Source organism: Marmota marmota, unplaced genomic scaffold, assembly GCF_001458135.2.
Source record: "Marmota marmota marmota unplaced genomic scaffold, marMar, whole genome shotgun sequence".
In the NCBI taxonomy this organism is placed as follows: Eukaryota; Metazoa; Chordata; class Mammalia; order Rodentia; family Sciuridae; genus Marmota; species Marmota marmota.
In genome coordinates, this window is record NW_026000206.1 from 12,828,054 (window position 1) to 12,855,752 (window position 27,699).

Sequence of the window (27,699 nt, forward strand, 5' to 3'; positions counted from 1 at the left end):
GGTCTGGGGCCCTGGCTTGTGCAAGTCGCAGGCAGCAGAAGGTGTCTAAAACCCGGCCTGAGCCAGCCAACCCCATGCCTGCTGCCTGGGACACAGCCTGGGGCCAAGCTGCCCTGGGCCTGGGGCTGCTCTTGCTGAAAGACACTCCCTCTGTCGAGGCCGAGGTCTGCCACCCTTCACCTCTCCCTGTAGCAGCGCTGTGCATCTCAGCTCACTGGGGAAGTATCCCTGGGCTGGACTCAGGGCTCCTTCAGGTAGCCACAGTTGCGGCTTTCCTTGCGGTCCTGACCACTTCCCTCATGGCCTGGGGTCTCTGAGAAGAACTGTCCATTCTGACAGCAGGCTCAGGCCTGTGGCCACTAGGCCAGTGGCCCTGACCAGGCCAGCACCAGGGAGACTGTAGGCTGCACCTGTGTCCCTGCACATGTGTCTAGGGCCTCAGCTCTCCTTCTGCTTAGGTTGGGTCATGGCAGGCCTGCAAGGTGACCTGGGACTCCTCATAGGGAACTGTTCCCTAGTGTCCTTGGGTTGGTGCCCGGACAGTGGGGTTTATAAGCAAGGCTCCCCGTGTCTCCCAGCAAACCTTCCCTCACCCAAAGCCCCCCTTGGCCCCCACACGCGTCACAGACAGGGCCCTGGGAGTTAGAAGCCCATGGGGAGGAAACCAGAGGCCCGGCAGGAGCTGGCTGGATGGTGGGGCAGAGGAGGTGCCCTCCTGACTCGAGGAGCGGATGGCACCTCTGCCTGTCTGTGATCCCAGAGAGACAAGGCCACCTGCCCCTCCCCTGAGCATGGTCACCGGTGGTCAGGGCCCCCCTGCCCCCACAGACCATCTCCTAGCTGACCTTCACTGGGCACGGTCTTGGTGTTTACCACGAAGCCAAGTTCCCCAAGTGAGGACTGGGCACGGCTGCACCAGGACCTGGCACCCCGAGGGGAGAGCAGGGAGGCGCGGGCAGGGAGGGCGGACAGGCGTGGCGCCCTCACCTTCCAGCCCAGGCTCCCACTCGGGCTCCAGCTCGGAGTCACCCCTGGTGGGTTTCATGACCATCAGGATCTCCACTGCCCAGTTGAGGTGGAGGACCACGTCTTCGAGAGGAAACTGATGGAAGCAGAGCCACTGGCTGAACTCCAGGATGTAGTCCACCTTCTGCCACTCACTCTCCGGCTTCTTTGGGATGAGACAGAACAGCAGGCTAAAGGTGCGACACTGCCGCTCCAGCATGTGGGACACTGGCAGGGAAGAACCAGCCGACGGCCTGGAACGGTCACTGTGAGGACCACCTGACACTCATTCTGCTGCGGTCACCACAGAGACCTCTTCCACTGAGACTTGTTTTGTGGCTCCAGAATGGACAGTATGTGGCAGGAGAACGTGCACAGACTAAGGCCTGGCACAACACTGGGCCCATGACCTCTGCTCGACGGCAGCTGTGTGGCTGGCCCCCCAGGGCTCAGCAGCACCCAGCCCTGAGCTCCATCTGGCGGCAGTGATCTTGCCTGCACACAGCTGCTCCCCCAGGGCTCCTTGCCCTCTGCCATGGCCCAGCCAACAGCATCACTCACATCTGCAGCTGTGCTGCCCGTGATCTGCATTCTCTGAGCACCCACCTGTGCCCATGTATTCATTCCACAAGGCCCGTGGGAGGGCAATGCCAGCCAGGCACCCAGGAGTCACCCTCACGGGTGTGGAGCGTGGACACACGGGCGCCTGGCTGGGGGGCCATCCACTGGGGTGCACAGCTCTCAGGATGGGGCAATGGGCACCAGGGACAGGCGTCATCAAGAGGGCATGAGTGAAGGCCAGGGAGCGTGTCCAAGAGAGCACTCCAAACAGGGGTGGGAGGCCTGTGCCAAGCTAAGAAAAGGCTGATTGGGCAGTAGGTGGCAGGCCTGGGCTACGCCACAGCAAGTGACAGGAGAGCACAGAGGGCAGCTGAGAAAAAATTGGAGTGGACCAGATAGAAGGACTAGGTAGGAACAATTGCTCACATGGGGTGACAATGAATTCCATGGCCAGGGTGGAAAGTGACAGTGCATCCTGGGTGTGTGTGATGGTAGAGTAACACCAGAGACCAGGGGCAGGTGTGTGTGGTCCTGCAGGTGTGGGGTGGGGGAGGGTCAGATGCCAGGGGCAGGTGGGTGTGGTCCTGCAGGTGGAGGATGGGAAGGGTCAGATGCCAGGGGCAGGTGTGTGTGGTCCTGCAGGTGTGGGGTGGGGGAGGGTCAGATGCCAGGGGCAGGTGTGTGTGGTCCTGCAGGTGTAGGGTGGGGGAGGGTCAGATGCCAGTGGGGGAGAGTGGCCCACTGGATGCAGGATGCCTCTGGGGTTGGGTGGGAAGGGGGCGGGTCCTGGAGGGCTGCATACAGGTGCTGTGGCCGTAGGGGCTCCAGGGTAGTGAGGCATCTCCCCTTGGGGCCTCACCAGTCCTCCCATGCTGGAAAGGGCGGCTGGAGGGCCAGCCAGACTCTCGGCAGAAGGGAGGCCTCCCGTGGCGGCTCCCTCCAAAGGCCTGGCCAGCAAGTCCCAGTTGTGGGGCTCCTCCTCGTGTGCCCAGGTGGGGCCTGGGTGGGACTGACCTGCAGTGCCTTGATTGCATTCTCGTAGCAGGTCAGCTGCCCACACACGGTCTTTGAGTTCAGGGCCAGACGGTGCCACAGGTGGGCCAAGTAGTCCTCACTTTCGTCCTTGAACTTCTGAATTTCCATAGTAAAATTCTGGCCAAGTTTGGCTTTCACGATGACCATGTGTTTGAAAATCAAGCTAAAGAAGGAAGAGGGAAGTTCACGGGGAAACTCCAAACATACACGGGCACCCAGAGCTCAGTCTGCCTGTGCTCCTGTCCCAGGCAGGAGGCCAGAGGGAGCCCGAGGCCTCTGGGAGGGCGTCCTGGGCAGCAGGGGCCCGGCACTCACAGGCGGTGGGCGGTGCGCGGCAGCACGTGCGCAGCCTCATCCAGCACCTTAAGGCCACCCTCCCAGTCATCCTGGTCAGCGTGGCTGTGGAAGAGCAGGCCATAGAGGGCAGCACGCAGCGTGAGGTCATCCTCGGCCCCTGTGGCAGGGAAGAGCAGAGGCCTCAGAGGGGCCAGGTTACCTGGCTCCTTGCTAACCCTCGCCCACTGGCCTCTGACCTCCCGGGACCCTCCCACCGCTTCACAGTCCCCCTGATTGGGAGCCTTACTACACAGGTGCTGGAAGGCCAGCACTTGCCCTGCAGCACAGATGTGAGGAGTGCTGCCTGCTACTGACCCAGGTACCCTCCATGCAATAGAACCAGGATTCTGTGTCCCTATCTGGTCTCTGCTGCTTTCTCCTGTGGGTCTGGGGGATCTTGCTCTAACAGAAGCGGCCTGGAGTGTGCGTGCATTAAAGGTCAGCATGTGGGACTCAGGTCACGCAGCACGTCTCGAGGATGTGGGTATCTTATGCGTCCCAAGTATGGACCAGGTTGGACCTGCACGCAGCCTTGTCCACCCCTGAGGTCATGGCTGACTTGGTGCTTGTGCCCTGCATTTGTGACCCACCTGCAGTCCCCGCTCACTCACAGAAGTGGCCCAGTAAGACTGTGTGAGCTAGACCACTCTGGCTTAATGTGCTGCCCACCCTCTGCAGGCTCAGGGCCCAGCAGGCCCACCCTTCCGGCCTGGAAGCTCAGTGGCTGGGTGAGGAGCCTGTCACTTCCAGGGTCCTCCTTGATGTCCAGCCCCTCCTCCTCCAACTGGCTTAGTTGCAGTGGCTTCTGGAGCAGCCTGCACCCCCTGCTGGCCATTTCCTCTGCGAGCTGTCACCTGGGTGGCTTTGGGCCACACCAGGCCAGACCCAGGTCCACTCTGGCACTGGAGCTTCTCAGACGGTGAAGTCCTCCACGCCTGGTCCCTCTCCAGAGATGCCAGCACTTTTCTTGTCATTTAGAAACAATATCACAATAAGGGAAGCAGAAACTCCTTCCTTCCAGTGCCTGATCCAGCACCACTTGGGACAGGCTGCAAGGTGCTGAGAGTGGGCTGGGCCCTCCTGAGCCATGCCCAGGGCCGAGACTGCCGGTGGTCCCAGCCAAAGTGGGGAGCAAGGAGCTTCCTTCTCTTTCTGAGGCGGTTCTCTTATTTCTCCAGAGCAGGAGTGCTGGGGCAAGAACCGAACATGCTCACGGCTGAGAGAGGGCCCTGTAGCAGTGCCCAGAGTGGTGTCCATGGTCTGCTGGCCCTCTCCTGACCCAAGTGTGGCTGCAGGAGGTGGTCCACTTCTGAAGCTGGGAACCACTATTTGAATTTGTCACCTAAAGCATGGCCAGCTGAACAAGTGGAGGTGCAGGGTGGAGATCTTGCCACCAACCTACCTGGAGGCTGCACTCCAGCAGCGTCTCAGCATGGAAGAGGGCTGAGTGGGCGGAGCTGGCCATGGGGTCTTGGGCCACACCATCCCTACTATTGCAAGCATTTGTGCGCCACAGAACCTGACAGTTCTGCTGCCAAGTTGATGCAAAGTATTTCCCATACTTTCCTTTTCAATTTTCTGCATCTGTGGGAAAGTGTGCCCCTGGCCACAGGTTGCCTGTGATACCCAGTTCTGCTGAGACTTCCTTCTCCATAGCCCTTTCATCTGCCGTTGGTTTCCGGGGAGGAGGTCCCCCACAGGCCTGGCTGCTTCCTGCTCCAGGGCTCTCTGCAACTCCCTCATGCAGCACTCGAAGACAGCCTTTCTGCAGGGCCTCAGTGCTCAGCTCACATCTAATTCTCCACAGACACATTTTTAAAATTTTTAAGTCGATTTTCTCTCTAAGTAGACTCCACAGTGGTCAAGGCTGGGGACCACCTTCCTTATCTAGGGTTGGAAGACCCACCCAGCACAGGCCAAGTCTCTTGACAGAGAGGGAGGACCATTTTTAGGAGATAACCAATTGCTCTGTAAACTGGACCTGGAATCGTAGAGTGCCGTTCTAATGATCTAAGGTCAGGTGTTTCTTTCCCTTCTTTGGGAGTCTATCTCCACACGATTTAATAGCAAGTGTGATTTATCTGTCAGAGTAACCTGGAGGCCAGTGCTGGCCCTGGACTTGCAGGGTGTGGCCCTGGAGAAGGCTGGAGCACAGCCCGGGGCCTCTGTAGGGTCACTGTGAAGGTGCCGAAAAGACACGCCTGCAGTCACAGAGACCAGGCAGCCTCCTGCACGGGGCATGGGCTCTGAAGGCACAGAACACCGGAACCGTCCAAATCCTTTCCTCCCCTCGCCCAGAGCATGGGAGTCCCGCACCCACCAACCTGGGAGAAAGTGGCCCTCAGCTGTCATCCTGCTGCTCTGGAAGTCCGCCGTGGGCCACTGATGCAGCAGCAGCGTGTTTCCTTTCTCCTGCAGGAGAGACAAACGGTGCACACTCTGGAGGACTGTGGTGTGTGCTTTGGGAGAGGCCCACCCTCTCCAGGCCTGTTCCACACAGTCCTGAGCTCCAGCCACAGCAATCAGGCAAGAGAAGCAGGTGAAAGAAACGCAAACAGGAAACAGAAGAGTTAAATCCTCTCTGTTTGCTGATGACATGCTCCTATATCTAGAAGACCCAAAAATATCCACCAGAAGATGGAAGTTGACAGAAGAATTCAGCCACATCACAGGACACAAGATCAACACTCATGAATCCACAGCCTTCCATGCTCCAATGATGAATCTGCTAAAAAAGAAATTAGGAAAACTATTCCATTTACAAAAACCTCCAAAAAATGAGAATAAATCTAACCCCAAAAGTGGAAAATATCTATAATGAAAACATTAGAACATTGAAGAAAGAGATTGAGGAAGACTTAGAAGATAGAGACACCTCCCATGCTCTTGTATAGGCAGAATTAACACTGCTAAAATGTTCACACTACCAAAAGTCACCTACAGATTGAATGCAATCTTCATCAAAATACCAATGATATTCTCCTCAGAACTAGAAAAAAACAGTCCTAAAATTCACTTGGAAGAATAAGAGACACAGAATAGCCAAAGCAGTCCCAAACAAGAAGAGCGATGTCGGAGGCTTCACGGTACTCGATGTCATATTACTCTGCAGAGCTACTGTAGCCAGACACCAGACAGACTCAGAGACCAGTGCAGCTGAAGATACAGACTTTCAGTCATTTGATGCTCGACAGAGGGGCCAAAATAAGTGTTGGAGTAAAGATGGCCATTTTAACAAATGGTGGCTGGAAAGCTGGATATTAATATGTAGAAGAATGAAATTAGATCCCTAGCTCTTACTCTGCACAAAAATTAACTCAAAATGGATCAGAGATGCAGGAATTAGACCAGAAGCTGTGCTACTGCTAGAAGTAAACAGACCAGTGATCCAACACGTTACCGTAGACAATGACTCCCTCAACGGGACCCTAAAGCCCAAGAAATAAAACCCAGAATCAATAAATGGGATGACATCAAATTAAAAGCTTCTGCACAGAAAAAGAAATGATTCAGAGCATGAGGAGAGAGCCGACAGAACAGGATGAAATCTTTGCCAGATACTTTTCTAATGGGGGATTAATATCCAGAATATGTAAAGAACCCCCAAAACTTCACATCAAAAAACTGAATAACCCAATCAATAAATGGGCAAAAGAACTAAACAGACACTTCTCAAAGGAAGAAATACAAACGGTCAACAAATACATGAAAAAAATGTTCAACATCTCTAGCAATCAGGGAACTTCAGATAAAAACTATATTGAGATTTCATCTCACTCCAGTCAGAATGGCAATCATCTAGAATACAAACGATAATCAATGCTGGCGAGTGTGATGCGTTCTGTTGTCATATATAACAAATTAAAATCAAGAACAATAAAAAAAAAAGGGCTGAAAGAGGGTAACTCGTCAACCCGGATTCTACATATAAAGAAAATGCCCTTAAGAATGAAGATAAAATAAAGGTATTTTCAGATGAAAGATTGAAAGTATTAATCACCAGCAATAAATGCTAAAGGAAGTTCCTCAGCCTGAAGGCAAATTATACTAGGTGATTGTGGTATCACCAAAAAATAATGACTAATGCAAAAAATGGTCAATGCAAAAAAGAATAATTTTGATATTTTCCTCTTAATTTTTGACATGAATCATATAACTCTAAAAATTAGAGCAGTGTCTGTGTGACATAATAAATTGCAAATGCAATATTTAAAAAATGCTGGTGAGGATGAGGGGGAAAAGGATACACTTGTACATATTTGGGAAGACTGCAAATCAGGGCGACCACTCTGGCAAGCAGGATGGAAACTCCTCAAAAGGCTAGGAATGAAACCACCAGTGACCCGGCTGTCCCACTCCTCGGTATGGATCTGGAAAGAGCTACATCAGCACACGGCAGTGATTCAGCTACTTCAGTGTCTATCGCAGTGCACAATAGCCAAGCCATGGAACCGCCCCGGTGCTTGTCAGCAGATGGATGGACCCAGAGAAGGTGGTTTACATGCACAATGGAGTTGTACTCAGCCATCAAGAAGAGAGAAATTATGGCATTTACGGATAGATGGGTAGAACAGGAGCCCGCCATGCTAGGTGGAAAAGCCAGACTCATGAAGGCAAGGGCCCAAAATTCTCTGTGGTACGTGGAGCTAGATAGAGCAAGATGCAGGGTGGGGGGGAGGGAAGGTGTGTGGTGATGGGTCCCGTGGAAGTAGGAGTGCAGGAGAGGAGGGGACTGAGGGAGAGGGAGGAGCTTTGGAACCTGGGGGTGCTGAGCACCCCACCACAGGGAGCCAGCTGTAAGTAGACCACAGGAAGGCCAGAGAGGAGGGGAGGGGCTGGGAAAGGGCAGCAGGAAATGCGACTGGTAACAAACCACAGGAACCACAGCCAGACTGCACACGTCACCCTCACCAAGGGCGCCAGCAAGACGAGATACACCCCAGAGCACACACACCACGCACTCATTCCACTCCACCCATACCACACACCGTCCACTCCACACACGCCACAAACCATGCCACACACCCACGCCACACAGAGCACACACCCCACACCATACAGGACAAGCCCGACACCGTCACCTGCCAGGCACTACACACCATGTCTCCATGCTCCATGCCACAAATATAATCACACGCGTACCACACACACCATGCAGACCAGTCCCCTGGCAACCTGCATCTTGCAGTGATGTGAAATCTCTAGTGAGTCTTGGCGCTGACCCAGTGGGACGGAAGCACACTGGGAAGAGTGTCTGGACGCAGAGGAATGGCACCATCTGGCTCAGCCCTTCAGACCAGCAGGACAGGCGGAAGCAAAGACCAGGGAGAGGAAGTGCAGAGCCTCGGGGAAGGCCCTGGCAGGGTGGCTCTCAGGCTTGGGGACCGCTGTGTGGCTGATGTCCATGAAGGGCTGAGACAATCTGTGCATAGCCACCCAAAGGTAACAAGGGCGACCCCCACAGAGCTGCTTCAGAGGAAAGCACCGTGTGGGGGAGGCCCGAGGGGCTCCGAGCTCAGCGCCCGCCTGCGGGGACCTTGAGCTTGTGGTAGTGGCTTGGGCAGGCACCCCACCCTGGGGACCTCAGGCTAGCCCACACCCCTGCCCACCTGCTTCCTGGCCTCCGTCTGGTTGATGATGCCGATGAGCTTCTGGACGGCCCCCTGGGCCTTCTTCCTGTTGACAGCTGAGGACAGGAGCGGCAGCCAGGCATTCCAGCAGTGACGAGCGGCCAGCATCACCAGGGCACTGCTGCCTGCGAGGCCCCCAAACCTGAAAGCACATTCCACACCCAGAAGGAGCAGGCGCAGGCGGCAGGTTGCTGACCACACCTCCCCAAGGGGGGCACTGCTTCCCCGGGGGGTGGGGGGAGCGTGGGGTTCCCTGTGCCACTCTGCAGGTGCTTGTGCCCCCCTCAGCGAGGCCTAAAGCCCACTCAGCCAGTTCTCCCTGCACAGCAGGGCAGCAGTGGTCTCCTGGCCACCTCTCCTCGAGCGCCCAGGCCTGGCCTGGCCTTGCTCAGGCCACTCAGGGGCCTCTGGTCAGCGCTCCTATGGATGGTCCCAGGATCACTCAGGGCAGCCAGTGGCCTCTGGTATCCCTGGGCCCCTTGTTGGGGGGCCCAGTCCTCCCTGCACCACCTGGCTGCTCCTGGGGCTTCAGTGCCCCAGCAGGCACCCCGTGCCCGGGCTGCGCGGTGCTGTCTGCACACCTGGCACTCTCCACAAAGGCCTTGGCGGCCACCAGCCGCAGCTGCTTCCTCCCCTTCAGGTTTTCCATGATGCTTCGGCCCTGGATGCAGGTAGCTGTGCACAGCATCTCCGCCACCAGCTGGGTCTCCACCCTGGGGCAAGAGTGCTTGAGGAGGGAGGCCATCTGTCGCAGGCCTGCGTCCCTCCCTGGGAGTCTGTGGCCTCACCTGTGGCCCTTGAGATGGGGGCACCTCCCTCCCTCCTGTGTGCAGCTCCCACCCCCTCAGAATTGGAGCAGCCACGGGGTTGTGCCCCACTGGCTGGGGGCCAGGGTCTCTGGCCTCCGGGGCCCTGCCATTGGCTGGAGCACACATGTGGCTGGGGTCTTGGACACTTGCCCTGGTTGTTCACTCAGAACCCACAGGGGGAAAGGCCACGGGGAGAGCTGGGCAGCCATGCTGGGGTAGAGAGCATCACCAGGACACCTGGCTGTGGAGGGAGCCGTGGGCCTGATAGTCAGCTTTGGTCAATGGGCTCTCCATGACTGGGCCTTGTTAACTCTTGAGAGTGACCTTATGAGAGACCCCAAACCAGGATTAACTGTCTGAGCCTAGTTATCCACAGAACTGAAGGCATTAACTCATTTGGGGGCCAACTGTGGGCAGCAGTGGGCCAGCAGGTCCAGCCGGGCTGTGTGTGCTGGGCCAAAATGAGCTCTTCCTCTGGTGGTGCTCTCTGCACCCAGCTCAGCTGGGACATCCTCCTGCAGAGCCACTCAGAGCCCTCTGAGCATTTCCTGTGGCCTGGGCACCTGCCAATCACACACACTAAAGCGTGGCCCCCACCATTGCAGGGAGCACACCCTTGCCATTCACCCCTTCAGAGTTCACCCTGTGAGAAACAGGCTGGTCCTGGAGAGATTCTTTCAGGGACCAGAGTCCTGGAGGCCAGCCACACCTGGCCCTTCCTAAAGCAGACAGAGGAGGAAGGCGCTGGCTTTGGCCTGCAAGGATCTGCCCTGCAGTAGGAATCTGGTCTGGAAGGGAAACTGAGGCTGAGTGATGAGGGCAAGGGAGCTGAACACACTTGAGGTGAGCACGGCTCGGGTCCATGCTGTGCGCTGGCATCCTGGAAATCAGGGTGGTCTTTCTGAGGCAGTTGCTGGATAGGGTGTCCTAGGAGTGTCCTCAAGGTGAGATCTGTCCTTGGGCATATTTGAACCTGTGCCCTTACTGATTTTCCTACTCTGTTCTCCTGGGGGCTGTTAAACTCTCCGCTACTGCTGTGTAGCGTGCACGGCTGTGCTTCACCACTGAGGAACACCTCCCTCCGATGCACCTGGGCTGGACCGCGTCTGCGTGATGCAACCCAGTGGCTGATGGAGCCTGTCCTGGGGGAGCACTGGGAGAGCTGCGTCTGCCTGGGGGCATTGCTGGTCCCTAAAGGGGCACTGGCTCCTGCAGGGTTAAGGGGCCAAGGCTGCCCTCTGCTCCCTGCTCTCCTGTGCTCCTGCTCCTCTCCACTCTCCTGAGTCTTTCCAACGTCTCCCGGCACATGTTCAGGAGACCTCTTGGTTGCCATAGGGACACCAACACTACCCTCGACTCAGACGGGGTTGCTGCACGGGCGACCCGACAGCTCTGAGGACAAGCTGTGGCTTCTCTTCCCGTCCTGTGGCACTGCTGCCAACACGGTTCCCTTCTGTGTTTCCATGGATCCCACCAGGCAGTGTGAGTTCTGCTCCAGTCAGGTGTCCTTTGCAGAATTCAAGAACTGGGGAGGTGGGAGGCCTTTTGCGTACCACCTGGGTGTTCAGTACTTCCCAAGCCTTGTTCCCATTTAGAACCACGTTCCTTTGGCTTGAAGCCTCTCCCCCCCGCAGCTGCTGGAGCACACCTCCCAGACCCCCCCGCAGTGGGCAAGTCCTGTGGTGAGCACCGGCACCAGTCTCCACGGGGGGGCGACAGTGGTCCACTAATGATCTGCCCAAGACCCAGTGTAGACGGCAGCTTAGTCTCTGACCTCTCCTCTTCTCATGCCATTCGTAGGTAGGTCATGGCGCCTGCGCACACGCCAGCCTCGCCCTGAGGTGGGGGTTCTCAGAACCCAACTCCCAGGTCAAATGCCGGCTCTGCCTCAATGCCAGTGGGTGGCCCAACAGAGAGAATGAACCTCTGTCTGCCCCAGTCTCCTCGTCTGCAGTGTGAAACAGGACCCCTGCCCACTAAGAGCAGCCCTCCATGGGATGCCGGTCACAAGGTTGCTTGTCACCTTGCTCTGTCCACGTCTGTGCACCTGGGAGTGTGGGAGGCCCTGGACCACAGAGGCAAGGGGTCAGTGAAGGTCCTCACTGGGGGTGTGGATGTGGCCCCCAAGATGCCCTCTGAGCAGGACCACACGTTGCCCAAGCTCACCCTTGTGAGAATTTGGTCAAGCTCTCAACTCTTGCCCACATGGGCTGACCCGACCAGGCCACGAGAGCCAGGAGGACCTGAAAGATGAGACTGGCAGACGGGGCCCAGGCCAGGGACACAAGCCCTTGGAGGTTCTCCTGAATCCAGCCACAGAGGGCTCCTCCCAGCCTCAGGGTTGTAGCTCAGGAAGGCCCTGAGGGCAGGACTCTGCAGCAGCCCACGAACCCCTCATATTCAGAAAGGGGACAGTCAGGCCCCAGTGATTGCCATTCCAAATGAGAATACAGAAGCAATAGAGGGGAAGGGAGGTGCCCAGGGTATGTGGGGGCAGGTCCTGTGGGAGACAAGGCGGGAGCGGGCAGGTGGAAGGTCAGTGTCACTGATTCTACCCATGCTCCTTCCATCATGACCTGACTGGTTCAGGCATATCCTAGTGTCTTCAGAGCGACCTTCACAAGGCTGTCTCTGCTGGCCATGGAAGACCGTTGATCCAAACCCCCTTGGTGGCCCAAACTCACATGACCCCAGGGGACGTGCCAGGAGGCGGGTCTGTGGGTGGCCTGGAGGACATGGGGTGGAGCTGCAGATGGGATCCGAGGGCCGCCTGGCCTTGTGCCTGTGAGCACGCAGGGAGGAGGTGCTGTCTGCAAGCTGTGTCCTGAGCTGTCTTCCAGCCTTGGAGCAGAACAGGAGCAGGGGCCTCCCTCCTTGGTAGTCCTTGGTCCCAGCAGTCTGGACTGACACCCCCTGCTCTATGCCCACCATGCCCATAGGCAGCGGGTCTCACCTGGCCTCAGGGTCCCTCTTGACACTGAGCTTTGTGGGGAGCTCTGTGGGGAGCTCCGTGGGACGGGGAGACAGGAGGTGGAGGCCATCTATGCACGAGGGCAGGCCTGGGTGGAAACTCACAGGATGACCTGGGGCCCCGCCAAGCCCACGGCAGCCATCTTAACTCAACATGCTCATGTGCCCACACCCTGGTCCATATCCTGATACCTGCTCATGCACCTGGCTTCTCTGGGGGCCTTGCTCCTGCCTATGTCACCGATAGAATGTCATTACGGAGGTTACTTACGGACCGAACACCCTCAGGTACTTGATGCCCAACTGTGTGGCCATCTGACCGCAGGTCATGGTGATCTCATGATCATGGGCCGCATAGGCAAAGTGGGTCAGCCTGGTCAGCGTCTGCAGCTCCACCAAGGGCTCTGACCAGCGGCACTCGGAGGCCATTTTCACCACCTTCCCAGAAGGGAGGACCAGAGAGAGGGGTGTCACGTGGGTGACCATGACTCCCACAGGCTGTGGCTCACAGCAGTGAGTCTGCTGCCAGCCTGGAAAGCCAGGGGATTCTGAGGTCTGGACACGGCCAAGCGTTTGCTACGCTTAGGTCATTCGGCATAGCCATTCCAGACACCTCTGTGATCGGCAAACACCACTGCACTGTGGACACCACACTGGCCACGCTGCTGTCCCCGACACGTGGTAGCTGCTGTCCCAGTGCAGTGTGCAGGTCCCCACAGATGCCTCTGCCGTGTGCAGAGAGCTTGGCCAGGGTGGAGGCCCAGAGGCACACCAAGACAAAGGACCACTCCAGACAGCAGCCGGGGCTGTGGGCTTGGAGGGGCCCACAGCGTTCTGTGGGAGAGTGCCGTGGTAAGAAAGTGGGTGGGCTTGAGTTCTGCAGCCCCAGGCAAGACCCTCTGAGGCTGGCTTCCTAGTCCCTCTCTGCACTGAGCTGTCAGGCTCTAGGACACCATGACACCCACCTGGGCCAGGGGGGGCACGGCGAAGTCCATGAGGCCCAGCCCGTTGCAGGAGTACATCTCCAGAGCTACGAGGACTCTAGTCACAGAGCTGATGTCCTCGTTGGTGCTCTGTGGAAAGCAAGGGGCTCTGAGTGTCCGTAAGCCTGAGGCACTGGGGAGGGCGGGCAGGCAGGACCTGGAGTGTTCCTGAATTTCAAGGCGAGTTTCATGGCAACAGTCATCCCGGGAAATACACAGTCATTTTGCCTGAGGCTACATTGTATCCATCTGCCTCCAGGTTGCTTCCCAAGTAATGAGCAGGCTGAGGCTGTGCAGGCCAGAGCAGGCCAGGCAGTGCTGTCTCCTGCTCGGGGAAGGGGCTAAGGTGGAGGCTGAAGGGCCTGGGGCAGCAGCTGCCCAGGCGGGGGCTCCTCCTGCCTCTGGCTGTACAGCCCTCCCCAGGCTCCCATCTGGACGCTTCACTCAAATATCCCTCCTGCCTCCTCTCCTGGCTCCTTCCCTGCTGTCCCCAGTGATGGGGCCCCATAGGCTCTGTCTGTGGAAGCAGGGTTGTTCTGGCCCGTCCCTTTCCAGTTCTCCCCCACACCCTTGTGTTCCCAGCTTGGGGGCCTTGGCACCTGCCAAGGAGGTAACCATCTGCTGATGAGTGGCGCTGAGTGTGAGCAATGTCTCCTGAGGTCCAGGCTCAGGCCTTGCAGCAGGCTGGGGTCCTGGCCCTTGAGCGCAGCTGGGGTGGTGGTCTCAGTGGGAAGATAGCCTCCAAACCTTTCGAAGGGCAGTACTCCCCACTCTGGTCAGGCCTGGGGCCCAAAGGAGGATCGAGGGCCACTCTCTGGAGAAGGTGGCCTGCAGGTGCCCCATGGGCCCTGCTTGCACACACCTGGCCCGCAGCGACCACTGGGCTCACCTGCTCGTCGGTGCCCAGCCGGGGCCCGATCTGCTGCTGTGCCATCTGCTTGGCCTTCACCCAAGTGGCAATGAGCTGCTGCCGCACACGGGTGGGCACCACCTCCTCGGGCACGCTCCCGCTGGTCTGGCTCAGCGCAAACTCGCAGACCTGCAGCGCACAGGGCCTCCTTCCCAGATCTGCCTCAGGCAGAGGCGCGATGTCCCCACTGAGTGCCCAACAACACAGAGGCACAGCTGCTGCCCAGATGGCTCCTGCTTCCTTGCTGACCACCACCAGTGCTCTGGCTGCCACCCAGGGAGCAGGTCAGACCCACATTCACGCCCTCAGCAAGTGAGGCCAGGCATTCCCCCGCTGCTGTGGCAGGTATTGGATCTGGACGTGGACAGCCAGGGCCGGGACCCTGCACATGTGCCCTGAATCCACTGTGGATTTTCTCATGGTGACAGGACAGGGCCTGTGGGCTGGCCTGGACCCCCAGCTCCGGCCCTTGCCTGCCGAGTGCCTGTTTCCTCACCTTCACAGAGGCTGAAGCCTGTGCGAGGGTCACGGCTCAGAGCCCGGGCAGAGCAGTGAGCACGGCCACCAGAGGTGGCCACTCACCAGCCAGGGCTGGCCTCTGAGCCCTGGCATGGGTTCTGGTCCTCCAGACTGCAGAGGCCTGCAGCTTCCATGTCTTCCCCAAGTCCCCCATGTCCCCTCCATCATGGCCCCCATGCCCCCTGCCCCCTCACCCTCATGCTCTCCACCGTCCTCCCACACCCCCACGTTCCCTCCACCCCTCCTTGTGTGAGCTCCAGGCAGCCCTGTGGCACCCACAAGAACACTGCCAGGTGCCGTGGCTCAGCGGGCTGCTCGCCTCCTGTCCGACAGCAGGTGGGTCTGTGATCTCTCGGCTGTCACTGCAGGCTCAGCATTAGTGCCTGGCCTAGCTGCATGAGTCCAAGAGGCAAGCCTCCCTCCCGCTGACCCAGGCCACTCCAGCCCTCCCCAGCTCCTGTTCCAGTCCAGCTCCTCCTGCCTGCAGGTTCCTGGTGCTAGTCCTGGTCCTCCAGACTGCAGAGGCACGCAGCTTCCACATCTTCCCTAAGTCCCCTCCATCATGTCCCCCATGCCCCATGTCCCCTCTATGCCCCCCTCACCCCCACGCTCTGGTTTTCGTGTGGCTGCACTATCTGCCAGATGCCTGGGTGGGCATGGGCAGAGGCTCTATGACTGTCCTCCCCATCTTGTCCCCCATGTGTGTCCAGGCTGCTGTCCACGTCCCCTCCCTTCTCTCCCCCTTGCCTTTGGGCCTGGGGAAGCTGTACCTCCACTGCTGTTTGGATCTCAGTGGCAGCTGCCGAGTCCAGGGGGATGTGAAACGTGTTTGGTTTCGGGAGCTTTTTTGCCTTCTCCGGCGTCTGGGTGGGGATCCAGCTGATGATCAGGCCTCGAGCCAGGGCACTGCAGAGCATCACCAGCAGGACCGCGTCCCTAGAAGACAGGGTAGAGGCCCAGGCCCTCGAGCCCCTGCAGAGACACTGGGATCTGTGGTGACCACTTGTGTTTACGGACCCATCTGCCAAGATGTAGCAGAATGGAGCCGCCCACTGTCCTCAGGGAAGCTCAGGGTCTGTGGCTGGGATTGGGGAAAGAGCCGGGAGTCCCTGCTGCTGACGGGGAGGCAGGACCCAGGGCCCCTCCTGCAGAGCGGGACACCCTTGCCACAGGATGGGCTCCCGAGTGCCCAGGGTGGGCTGGCAGGGCAGAAAGGCCACTGTACCCATGCTCGTGTGCCAGGGTGTCCCGGAGGCCCTGGGAGATATCCAAGTCTGATTCCCAGGTGTAACGGGCCAGCTGAAGACATTACAGAAATAGGGCTTGTGGGACACAGTGGTCTCCACACACCAGGAGTGAGAAATCAGCCTGGCAGACGCTCGTGGGCAGGGGCATGGCAGGGAGCTCAGCTTCAGGCTGCCCGTCTCTCCTGAGCCATCTGCTGGACCCCAGGCTGCAGCCTGCGCAGGTGGTGGACTCATGCCCTGGGAAAGGTGAGTGCAGCACGTGGCACTATGTCACGAGATGTTCTGCATTGCTCATCACTTAAAGTCATCATGGACATGTGGCTGCATCCTCGCCCATTCTAGCTCCTACTAGAATCTGGTGTAAAATAATTAAAGTCCTGTTGTTCAGACCAAAAAGCAAACCAACAAAAAAAAAATACATTAAAATTGATCTTTCTGGTTTAACTGGGAAACCAGTCTCTCAAGTTCACACACACCTGGATGTGGGAAACCCAGACACAACAGAAACCCAGGAGGAGGTGCATAGGCAGCACTCTCCCCCATCTTCAGAGCATAGGCCTGGCCCCTGTTGACCTCTGTAGGACCCAGAGCAGACATGCCTGACCCCACAGCTGCAAGGGTCTTGGGGCTCCTGGCTCTGCCAGTCTGCACCCACCACGCCACACCCACCCTTGGTGGTCAGAGGCCTTGATGATGCTCAGGAGCTTATGCAGGGGGTCCACCAGCTCCCTCTGCCGCCCGGCCACGATGAGATGGTGGTTGTGGTTCAGCATGTAGACGGCGGCATTTTGCACCACCCAGGCCTCCCCGATCTCCAGCCCGATCTCCGCCGAGCGCAGCCAGTTGTTCATGGTGTACTCCGACAGGCTTTCTATCCAAGTTCTGCAAATGCACACCCACCAGCATTGGCCACATGCAGGTCTTTCCAGAGGAAGCCGCTGCAAGCTCTCCTGGTCTGGAGGGGTGCTCCAACTGTAGGTGCTGCCCTCCCTGAACCCCACAGCCCTCTGCACCTGCCCCTCAGCTTGAGGAGTGGGACTCTTGGCCCCTCCTTCCTGGGTGCCGCCCTCCTGCTCTTCCCATGTGTGAGCTCTCCTCGGCCACTGGATCCTGTCACTCACCTGCTTGGAGGAGGAGCAGCGGGCCGAAGCCTTGCCCACCCCGGCAGCCGCCCTTGCCCCCGGCCTCCTCACCCTTCTGCAGTTTGCCTGCCCTGTCACACACAGGGCTGCTCCCTCTCTGTCCTCTGCCCCTATTGCTGACCCTGGGGGCTCACGCTGACCAACAGTGGGAAAAGTGAGAAGAGCTCACTGGAGCGGGAGAGCGGGATCTATGTAAAGGCACCCCTGCTCACGCTCCTCCTGCCAGGCTGCACTGCCAACTGCACACACCTTCTGTGATCCTGGTCCGTGTCGAACACTCTGATCTCTTGTGTGACAACGGGACTACTTTGTCAGTTGGGAGGATGTTCCCACTGCAGTCCCAAGGATACAGAGGGCCCTTCCACCCTTAGCTGGCACATGGGCAGGAGTCGCCACCCACCTGTATGTGATCCACTCTGGGTTCGTTTCTGGGGGCTCAGGCACGTAGCCAGCTGGGTGCTGGCTCAAGTCCTCAGGGGGGACAGCCTGGTCATTCAGCTCTACACCTTCTGTGTGCAGCAAGTGGATGGTGGCCTGTAAGAGAGTGTGCGGCTGGAGGGGTCATGGGCAGGCAGGGCCCAGCCCCAGGGAACAAACAGCCAGGCATTTCTCCTTAAAGCTAGGGTTCTGAAACACAAAGCACTGGAGTAGACTCCTGGGTAGAACCGCCCCCCACACACCTGTCACCTCACTGCAAAGACACACCTTGGGGAGAGAAGAGCTAGTATCAGCACAGCCCCACCCACCACCCCCTCTACAGATTAGACGCTTCTTCCTGCTGCCAAATGCCCAGCCATCTCTGAATCTCCTGATGGCTTGGTGAATCTGCTTTCCAGAAAAGGGCTGCTAAGCCCACAGGGGTGGGAGGGAACTTCAGGAGAAGTGGGGCTGGCGCTGTCTGGATAAACCCCACAGTCACGGCCACCTGTGTCCACCATCTGGGGATCAGCTTCCTGAGCACAGGGCTTGGCTTCAATCCATGCCATGGACCCAGAGCCTCAGCCAACAGGTCAGCAAGGACTTCCTGCCACTGAGGGACCCCAGAGGAAATAACATGCACAGGCTTGGAGAATTCTGAAGTCACCTCCAGCCCAGGCACAGGCACAGGCTGGGAGCTCATGCTGGCCTTAGAGTGGGCCTGGATCCAGCTGGCTGCATTCTACCTGGCTGACTGAGCCGGGCAGGCAATGTGTCTCAGTGCCCACACATGCAGGGGGTCAGGGCAAGGCCCTGGGTGGGGCCCAAGGGAGCGCCCAACAGAGATGACAGCTCCTCCAAAGGCTTCCAAAGTCCTCTCCAAATATAAGTCCCCCAGTGGAAAGACAATGACCTGTTGTGCCTATGTGCCTTCGGACTCACCATCTAGAAGTCATTTCTAACAAAAGATTACAGCAATACACAGCATGACAGGTTTTGATTTGCACCTTCCTCCTAGAAGAGCTTCCAAGGACTTGGGAAATTTTCCTTCCCTGACCCACTGTTTTGGGAGCCCAGGTGGGGCCTCTGATAAAGATCTCCAGCGTGTTAACGAGATACACCGGTGCTATCGCCCACGGTCACGGTGGGCCCCACAGAGAAGCAGGAGCCTGGGGACGCACCTCAGCGCTGATGAACCCCACCTCTGCGAACTTCCGCAGAAGGCTGTGGGACCACTGCTCCGGCAGCACCCCTTCCGACTGGCCCCAGTTCTCCCGCACAGAGCCTTCTGCGCTTCGCTTCTTCCTTCCTGGGGAGGGGGAGCAGGAAGAGGGTGAAGAAAAACTCAGGAACTCTGTGGCCCTGTTCTGGGGCTCTCCTCAGCTTCCTATAGGGGGCATGCGCTGTCAAAGGTGAGGATGGTGTCAGACTCATGTCCAGTGACAGGGGGTGTGATGACAGTCAGTGGCAAGTTTGTTGCCATTACAACCCTGAGGACCCCAAGTCCCTCTGTAAACAGTGTGCTCTTGATATACCCTGCAACTTCCTCTGTGTGCTTTAAGTCATCTAGGGACAACTTAGGCACCTCACACAGGGTGGGTGAGAGGTCAGTGGCTGTCACACTGTATGGTACAGAGAATAGTGACAAGAAACACGTCTGACATGTTCAGAACAGATCAAGCTTTGTTCAAGGGTTTTCAGACCTCGACTGGCTGAGTCTGGGTTCACAGGGCCCAGGGACATGGGGGGCAGGCTGCACACACATTCAGAAACCCCACTTTCCATTTGAAGGCTCCTCTGGACCTGTGTACCGACTAGACTCGTTACTGTGGGGCCAGTCTGGCCTCTACAGGAGGAAGCCCCCTCCCCTGTGGCCCTCAGAGGGAGGAGCCTGGCCTTCTGAGGCACCTTTGTTCAGGGTTGCCCTGGGCGAATACCTCTCTTCTGCCTTGGGGACTTCTTGGCCTTGAAGCTGTCATACAGCAGGCAGAAGCGGCTGGCTGTCCGGCACACATCCCACACCTCTTGCTTCCGAGCAACCTTGGCCAGCTCTGCCCAAATCTGGATTCTGCTCTCCAAAACACAAACAGGGGAGGAGCAGGTTCAGGCATAGCTAGTGAAGGTCGCAGACACACAGGTGACTGCCCTAGAGGAAAAGCCACGCTCCAGGGCTTTGGGTCTGTGCTCCAGCTGGACAGCTCTAGGGGCAGGTAGACAGTGGTCAGGGCCAGGAATCAGGGGCAGCTCCCAAATTCCCCTCCCAGGGGTAGGGCAGGCCCTCTTGGATTGATGCCATGGTCTGCCCATCATGCAACACTGATGGCTGCAGCATGTGTCCCCTAAGGAAGAGGGAAGTCTCTCGCTGGCCACACACATGTGGGCTGTGGCCTGTTTCTCTCAAGAACAAGCAGGCCAGGCCTCATCCATACCCCTCCTGGAGTTCACAGAGCTGGAGGCTTTCCCAGGTACACATCCTTCTAGGAGCACCTCCTGCCAGAGGCACACCCTCCCAGGTGCACGACCTCCCAGGAGCACATCCTCCCAGGTCCATCTCCTCCCAGGAGCACATCCTCCCAGGTTCATCTCCTCCCAGGTACACGCCCTCCCAGGAGCACCCCCTCCCAGGTGCATGCCCTCCCTGGAGCACTTCCTCCTAGATCCACCTCCTCCCAGGAGCACCTCCTCCCAGGCACATCCTCCCAGGTGCACTTCCTCCCAGAGGGACACCACCTTCCAGGTGCATGCCCTCCCAGGTCCACCTCCTCCCAGGTCCACCTCCTCCCAGGAGCATGTCCTCTGCCCCAACAGGCCCTCCTTACTAGGCTCTGCTTTGAGCTTCTGTTCTCCAGAAAAGTCCCTTTCCTTGCTCACCTCTCCTGGTCATTCTCATTTCCCAGACGCCGCAGATGCCCAGCAGCCTTGTCCACACTAAGCATGTGATGTCGAGCCTTTGCGAAGAGGTAGGAGAATCTGCCCCTGGTTTTCCCAGTGGAAACTGAGACAGAAAGCAAACTGTGAGGGTCGACATCATGTGCTGAGGAAAGGGGGACAGGAAGAGCAGCTGCGTTCAATGGGGACACTGGTGATAACAGCAGACTGTGGCACCTGCCCTGCGGCAGCTGGCTCCTGGGGCTGAGTCTGTGCAGAGCTGGTGCGCATTGCTGTGTCCTCTGACAGTCAGTCGAGCTGACCGTGTTGTGTGTGGAGGGGCAGAGGTGGTCTGGGAATCCCGCCTGACCCTCCTTGCCACCCACTCTGTGACTGGGCCAACCAGCCAATCTTCCCATCAGAAGCATCGGCTCTGCCCCAACTCTCAACCCTGGCCCCTCCAGCAGCCCCATGGTCCCTCAAAGCCAAGTACTTTTATCTGCTTCGAGTAGGAAGTTCTGAGCCCACGGCTCCTTTTCCCGACAAATAAAAAAAGGGCACCTAGAACTGAGCTGCATGCCCAGGGCTGGGCTGCCCAGGGTAGCTGCTTGGGGACCCAGAGGACACTAGCCTGTCTCTGGCACCGGAGACGTCTGGGCAGGAGATTGGGCCTCAGGGATGGGCTTCCCCTGGGCTGACCCCCTGCCCTGTCAGACGGCACAGAAGACTCCAGGAGCCAGCTCTGCCCTCCTTCCCCAGGAGCCCCTGCACCTCAGCAGGGTCCAAAACTCCTCCTGCTGGTAGTGGGTGCTGACTGGGCCCCTCAGGTGAAGGGCACCTGACCCCAGGCTGCCAGCAGATCATGCTGAGTGTGATAAACCTGGAATGCCACACAGATGTGTATAGGTGACACCAACAGACCTACAGCTGCTCCTCAGTCTCCTGAGAACAAAATGAAACCAAGGAAGGAGGTGACCGGGGGACAACCGTAGCACACAGGCGGCACCCCTCCTGGGCTGTGACCCCCCCCATTCTCCTCTCCCTCCTCTTGGACATGATATACGGACCTTGCCGGGCCCCCTCCAGACCACTGCTCCCAGGCTCCAGTCCCTGTGTGACCTGGTGTCAGAGCATGGAGCTGAGAGAACCTCCAGAGGACAGCAGGCGTCCCCAGCCGGGCTCAGGCTGCCTGGCTGCTCCAGGGGAGCTGGGACACAGGGCAGGCACCACGGGCCCCTCCTAGCCCACTCACTGCTTGCCTTGGGGAGGTTTGCTGTGCACCCCATCACCTACACTGGTTAATCCTTGGGGATGAGGCCCGTGGCTGAGGTGAGTGGGGTCAGCCCAGGCTGACCAGAGTGATCACTAATACGGAGGGGCAGCCCAGGACCCACACATGGTCCTGGTGTTGGACCACAGAGGCTGTGTCCTGACTCTGGAACTCAGGACCTGGAACGCTGCCTCAGGTGGGCCCCATCTATCTGACCATGCCCCATGAGAAGAGAGCATCAGACAGAGAGGAGCAGTCAGGACAGCAGAGGAAAACCACCTGCAAGCCAGGGAGTGGGCCATGCTGCCTCAGCTCCACCTAGGACTCTGGTTGTGGCCTTCTGCTGTGGCCGTGAGTGTGGATGAGCCCTCCAGTGCTTGGAGAGAGTGAGGTATCCTGTTGCAGGTGGCAGAGTGCAGCGGGTTCAGGGTACAGGCTTGTGGGGCTCACTTTGTCAGGGGTCAGCCTGGAGACAGCAGGGGGCCCAGAGGCTCCCCAGCAGCCAGGAACCTCCTAAGACAGGCGACCCCCAGACCTGGTGTGGAGAGAGGTGCTCACCTTTGGCTTCATTCTCGCTGTCCAGCACAATCTGGAAGGTGTCAGGGGCCAGGGCCAGGCCTGCATTCACCAGGAGGGCCCGCTTCTTTCTCACGCTGTCCTTCGGGATAGCTTTTTTTGCCTACAAAGAAAAGAGCAGGTTGCCTAAGTGGCCCCTGCCCTGTTGGCACCAGAGCCCCTCTAGCTTGTGCCATCAGGTGGGCCCTGAGCCATCCCCTTTGGCCTCTGCCATCAGGTGGGCCCTGGGCAGTCCCTCCTGGTGCCCTGCACCTCAGCCTGTATTCATGCTGGGTTAGCCTGGCCCTGGGTTCCCTGGGCAGCCACATCTCTCCCCCAGGTGGCCCTGTCTACACCTGCTCGATGACCATGATGGCCCTGTCCTCAGCACGCTCAGGAGACTGGTACAGCATGGTGCACAGTTGCAGCCGGGTGAAGGCCATCTTGAGCTTGTCCTGGTAGAGGCCCAGTGTGTCCAGGCGCATGGCCTTCTGCAGGTGCTCCATGGCAGGCTCTAGCCGGTCCTCGTCCTCTTCGATGTGCGCCATCTCCATGTGCACTTGGCAGCGGAGCAGAGTCATGAGGCTGGGGGAGAGGTGGCATGCATCAGGGGGCGGCCGGGCTGTCCTCAGGCATGCAGGGCTTGTTCCACACTCCGTGGGAGGCAGGGAGGCGCATGGCTTCCCAGGGGCCCTGGCTCTTTGGCCTCCTTCCAGTTACACCTGCCTAACCTTGAGGTCTCATGAAGGGGACAGAGAGGTGAACGCTGCAGACCACGGGAGACCTCCGAGCCGGCTGGCAAGAGCTGCCACACCCAGGCTCCTGCAGGAGGAAGCAGGGGGCACATGGGCTACTGCCTGCGGGGATGCTGTGTGGAAGCACCAGGGAGGAGCTGGAGAGTGCAGGACCCCTCTGCTGGAGGGTGCTTGATGTCACTGCCGGGCGAGTGGGACACAGCCCCATTTGCCCACCTCCAACCTGCAGTCTATGGTCTTTGCTCAGGTTCTTCTAGACACTCTCTGTCCACCTGCCAAGTCCTGTGCTGCAGCTGGGTCCAGGTGGGGCCGGGCAGGGGGCCACCTAGAGAGGCCCTTCTGTCTGAGCAAAGCCCTTGCCACCAACAGCACATGGAGGGCCACCTCAGCCACTGCCCCGAGGTGCAACGTTGACACACTCAATAGACTGCTGAATAAAGACCCCACGGGACTTTCCCTGAAGACAGAGAAGTACAAGTGACCGGAACCTATGTGACATCAGAGGAGACAAGGAATGCCGCAAGCCTGTGCAGAGAAGCAGAGTGCCTGTGGTGTCAGGTGTGGTGCTGGGGCTCCACGGCGCCCGGGAACCAGGGTGCCATGATGTCCCCAAGGGAAGGACTGAAGGTGAGGAGGTGACTGCAGCAGGAGTGGACTCCATGCTGGGCAGCACCTCACCCGGCAGCAGTAGTCCCGAGCGCACTCACCCCAGGGACTCCCCTCGAGCTGGTGGCCCAGGAATCTGGTGAGGTAGCCAGAAGCCATGCAGAGGAGGCACCCTGGGGGCAAACGCAGAAACCACAGCCACGGAGGGGGCATCTGGAGCCCAGCGCTCCACAGCAGGGCAGGCAGCAGAAAGGCCTGCAGATCAGGGGCTTTGGGTACTTCTGCTTCCAACTGCTACGAAGTAACTCCTGATGACCCTCTAGCACCACAGCACCCACAAACTGGACGGAACACAGGAGGCAGTGTTTTCCAGGGCCAGACTCCAGGCAGCACAAAACCACAGTCCAGGGAGGAAGAAACTCAGAACATGTGGAAGACAGTCCAGCTCCCTCCAGGGTGGTGGCACAGCAGAAGGACCTGCAGTGTCCTGAGCTTAGGAGACCAAGGTCAGCATGCTGGGTTCTGAGCAGCTGGGTTCCCCCAAGCACCTGCCCCAAGCCTCAAGGAGGTGTGTGCACACTGACCCCCACTTTTGCTCCCAGGCAAAATGCCATATAACCCCATAACAATTGAACTGCCAACCAGGAAAAAAAGTCTGACGCTTCTCCAAGAAAGACAACAAAGTGTGGTGGCTCTGTAGCCTACCGTCCAGTGCTCCCCACGGACCTGTGATGAGAGGGAAGCATGTGACCCAGGACACAGAGCACAGAGGCAGAAGAACCCTGTACAGCAGCTATCACGGTAGACACCAACAACATGTCCACCAATCAAGAAAAGCAGGATTCATGAGAACAGGTAAAGAATCTCAGAAGAGAAATGGAACTGACAAAATGGAATTCTAAGTCTAAAACCCCGACAAGTCAAACAAGGTCTCCGGGTGCGAGGCAGCAGAATGGGGAGGGCGGGGAAAGCCTGTGAGCACTTAAACGGCGACGGCGACGGAAGTCACCTCATCAGAAGAGCAGAGGGCCAGGCGCTGGGAAAACAGGCAGGCCCAGGGAGCCTGAGGGTGGCTGGCCTGGCAGGTGGACGCCCAGGGCCCCAGGGGGAAAGGAGGAGAGAGAAAATGGCCGGCCTCCAGAGCCATGAAAAGCATTATCTGACACCTCTGCGTCTCCTAGAGAGCCCCACAAAGAACTGAAGTAAAGAAAGCACTGCTTGACTGGACGGAAAAGCAAGACTCGACCATCTGCCTTCTAAGAGACATGCTCTTAAAATGCCTTGCACTTTAAATTTAAGTAAACAAATAGGATCAGAGTCCCAGGTGGGAAACAAACAGCAGACAGTGTGTCAGGCCAGGCACCTGCCAGAGCCGGGGGTCAGAAAGCAAAGCTCTCGGCACGAAGCCTGGGAGTGGAACACCCCCCTGGAACAATCAGCAGCCGATGTGGGGACTCTGGGAAGAGTGGGAAGCCTCCCCGGGCTTTCAGCAGGGCCACAGCACTGCCCCCGCCTCCGCCATGACACACGGAGAGCAGCCCGGCCCAGGGGCTTTGTGGGTGAGCTCCAGAACCAGATTCCTCTGCAAAGCGCTCCTTAAATCCCTTCCAGCTCACCACCTGGGAGTCAAACTGACACACGGGAGCTTTGAGCAGCTCATCTGTGGGGAGACCGGCTGTATTCATAGGCGTGTGAAAGGTGCTCCCCACTGGCCTGAGGGGTGAGAAGGGGTCCCTGCGGAGGAGCAGAGCATGACCACAGCAATAGCCTGTGTTCCAAGGAGGACAGGTCCCAGGCTGAGGCAGCCGCACCCCTGGACACGTCCGAGCTGTGTGGGCACTGGGTGTGCCCCCACCAGCACGGCCGCCAGGAGGGTGTCCTGGAGTCCCCTTCCCACAGCTGGCCAGATTCCCACACTGTCCTCCTGTAGCTGTGCTGTAGTCTAGGTAGACAGTGTCCCCTAAAGCCCATGGGTGACACAATGCAGAGACCATCAGAGGTGGGCTGACCAGGTGTTGAGACCCTGGACGTGGCCAGTGGAAGGCGCCACCTGAATGGACTAATGGGGGGTGTGGCCTGGCAGGTGGGCTGTGGCTGTAAGGGGGTCCCTGGGCGTGCCTCTGGGGTCTGTACTTGTCACTTTGTCCATGTTGAGAGCGCGCCTTGCTCCCTGGCTGTCCTGAGCTGCTTTCCTCCTCCACTCTCTTCCCATGATGATCTGCCCCACTCGGGCTCAGAGCTACCGAGTGGCCTTTGTGTGGACTGAACCTCTGAAACCAGGTTCTTGTCAGGTCTCTTGGTCATGGCCACAAATCAAGCTGACACAAGGTGGATGAGGCGAGCATTCAGTACTCATCCCATGGAGAAAGGAGGCACTGCCCAGTGAGCACAGCAGGCGGGCTCCCCACGCCCAGGCAGGAACATCCACCCATCCTACCAGTGTCGGTGTCCAGGGCCAGCCCCGGCCCACCTGTCCACCTTCTCCAGGATCTCCGCCACGGTGGTCAGTGGCTTCCGCAGGTGGTGCCGCAGGCTGTGCTGCAGCAGGGGCAGGCAGGTGTTCCACTGTGTGGTGCACACCACGTGGATGGCCTGGGGGTCGCCCAGGCGGATGGCACGCTGCAGCACCACGTCCAGTCGGCTAATGATGCTCAGCTGGGCCTGGGGACAGCGGGCATTTCCGGGAAGGTCAGAAGCGTGCTGCCATTACCAGGCCCTTCACAGCACAACCTGGGAGGGCTGGCCTGGGCAGGGCCGAAGCCAGTCCAGGGGCTGGAAGGTGTGGGGTCAGATGCGAGCAGAAGCTCTGAGCCTTCCACAGACCCACTGGGCCAGGTCACCTGAACCTTCCAGAATCCCCCCCCCCCAGCCGGGGCAACGCCCTCACCTGCCCTGAGCTGAGGGTGGAGCCAATACTGGGGCCTCACTACCCTGTCCTGGCTGCCCAGACCCAAGCCATAGTCCCAACCTCATGAACGGAAGCCACGCCCTGACGTCTTGGAGGCAGGCAGGGGCACAGCTGTGCAGGCCACAGGGCCACACTCACTGCCTTGATCACAGGTCACTAGGACCTGTGGGCATTCATAGCTGGCCCCACACCCAGACCCCAGCACATGGCAGTCGGCCAGCAGCCGACCGAGTCCCTCAGGAGCTCAGCTCTGCCGGGCAGACACACAGGCAGATCATGGAGGAACCAGGCCTGCAGGCAGTGAGGTGCCCCCCGTCCTGTGCTGGCCCCTGAAGCACACTCCCTGCTGGCCTCCCCTCACTCTGCTCCTCCAGTGCAGCTGTGGTCTCCCAGAGGGACGCCTGCAGGTGCTGGCGGCAGGAGGGGGGTCCCTGAGCCCCTCCCATAAGCACCTGGGCCCACCTCAGCGTTCACAGGGAGCAGAGTCGGAGGCCTTCTCACGGAGCAGCAGCCTGAGTGAAGGCCACAGCTCTGTGGCAGCGGGTGCTTCCCCAGACCTCAGACCTGCTGCTGAGCAGCCACAGGAGCCTGAGGTCGGCTCACAGCACCCACTGAGGCTTCCACAGCCCCTGCCTGAACAGGGCAGTGAGGGTCCTCTGGGGACAGAGCCACACCCAACCCTATCCTGCCCAGGGACTCCACAGCACCATCCCTCAGGTCTCCAGGCCAGCCAGGCCCCTACTGAGGCAGGGGGTGGCTTTGACTGCTGGCCCCTGGACAGGACAGAGGCTGCAAAGAGTCCTGGTGGGGATGGGGAGGCTGTCACCCAGACAAGCCCTGGAGGGGATGTGAAAGCTGTCACCCCTGGCAAGCCCTGGTGGGGACACGGCAGTTCCACACAGGACAGAAGAACTTGGGGTTTAGAAAGTCACATCCCAGCCTCCAACCGCCAGGGAGGCCAAGGTGTCCCTGGGGCCATGGTGGACTCTGCCAGGGCTGGTGTGTCCCAGGCTCAGTGCAGGGAGGAAGACGGCCAGCTCTGGAAGCTCAGTGTGTGCAGGCCCAATGCTGGAACCCAAGGTTGAGCCCTCACCCACTCATGGCGGGGAGGTAAGGCACAGCTGGGCAGCACCCAACCTGGGCACCAGCACAGAGCCAGGGCAGTGAGCACGG

At 58.8% G+C, this 27,699-nt stretch overlaps 1 protein-coding gene across 1 annotated transcript in view; it reads right to left on the reverse strand.

The window, feature by feature from the left end:
* Positions 1–27,699, reverse strand: part of Cfap46 (cilia and flagella associated protein 46) — a 92,169-nt gene that overhangs the window by 53,322 nt on the left and 11,148 nt on the right. Inside the window, exons 11-28 of the mRNA XM_048791457.1 lie at positions 26,089–26,279; positions 22,614–22,842; positions 22,261–22,381; positions 20,436–20,559; positions 19,502–19,632; positions 18,746–18,873; positions 17,548–17,681; positions 16,675–16,887; positions 15,529–15,694; positions 14,219–14,368; positions 13,312–13,419; positions 12,618–12,784; positions 9,149–9,280; positions 8,547–8,709; positions 5,262–5,349; positions 2,917–3,055; positions 2,581–2,764; positions 857–1,171 (exon numbers count right to left, since the gene is read on the reverse strand). Coding sequence (XP_048647414.1) covers positions 857–1,171; positions 2,581–2,764; positions 2,917–3,055; positions 5,262–5,349; positions 8,547–8,709; positions 9,149–9,280; positions 12,618–12,784; positions 13,312–13,419; positions 14,219–14,368; positions 15,529–15,694; positions 16,675–16,887; positions 17,548–17,681; positions 18,746–18,873; positions 19,502–19,632; positions 20,436–20,559; positions 22,261–22,381; positions 22,614–22,842; positions 26,089–26,279 — 2,883 coding nt within the window. The remainder of the gene's footprint in view (positions 1–856; positions 1,172–2,580; positions 2,765–2,916; positions 3,056–5,261; positions 5,350–8,546; positions 8,710–9,148; positions 9,281–12,617; positions 12,785–13,311; positions 13,420–14,218; positions 14,369–15,528; positions 15,695–16,674; positions 16,888–17,547; positions 17,682–18,745; positions 18,874–19,501; positions 19,633–20,435; positions 20,560–22,260; positions 22,382–22,613; positions 22,843–26,088; positions 26,280–27,699) is intronic.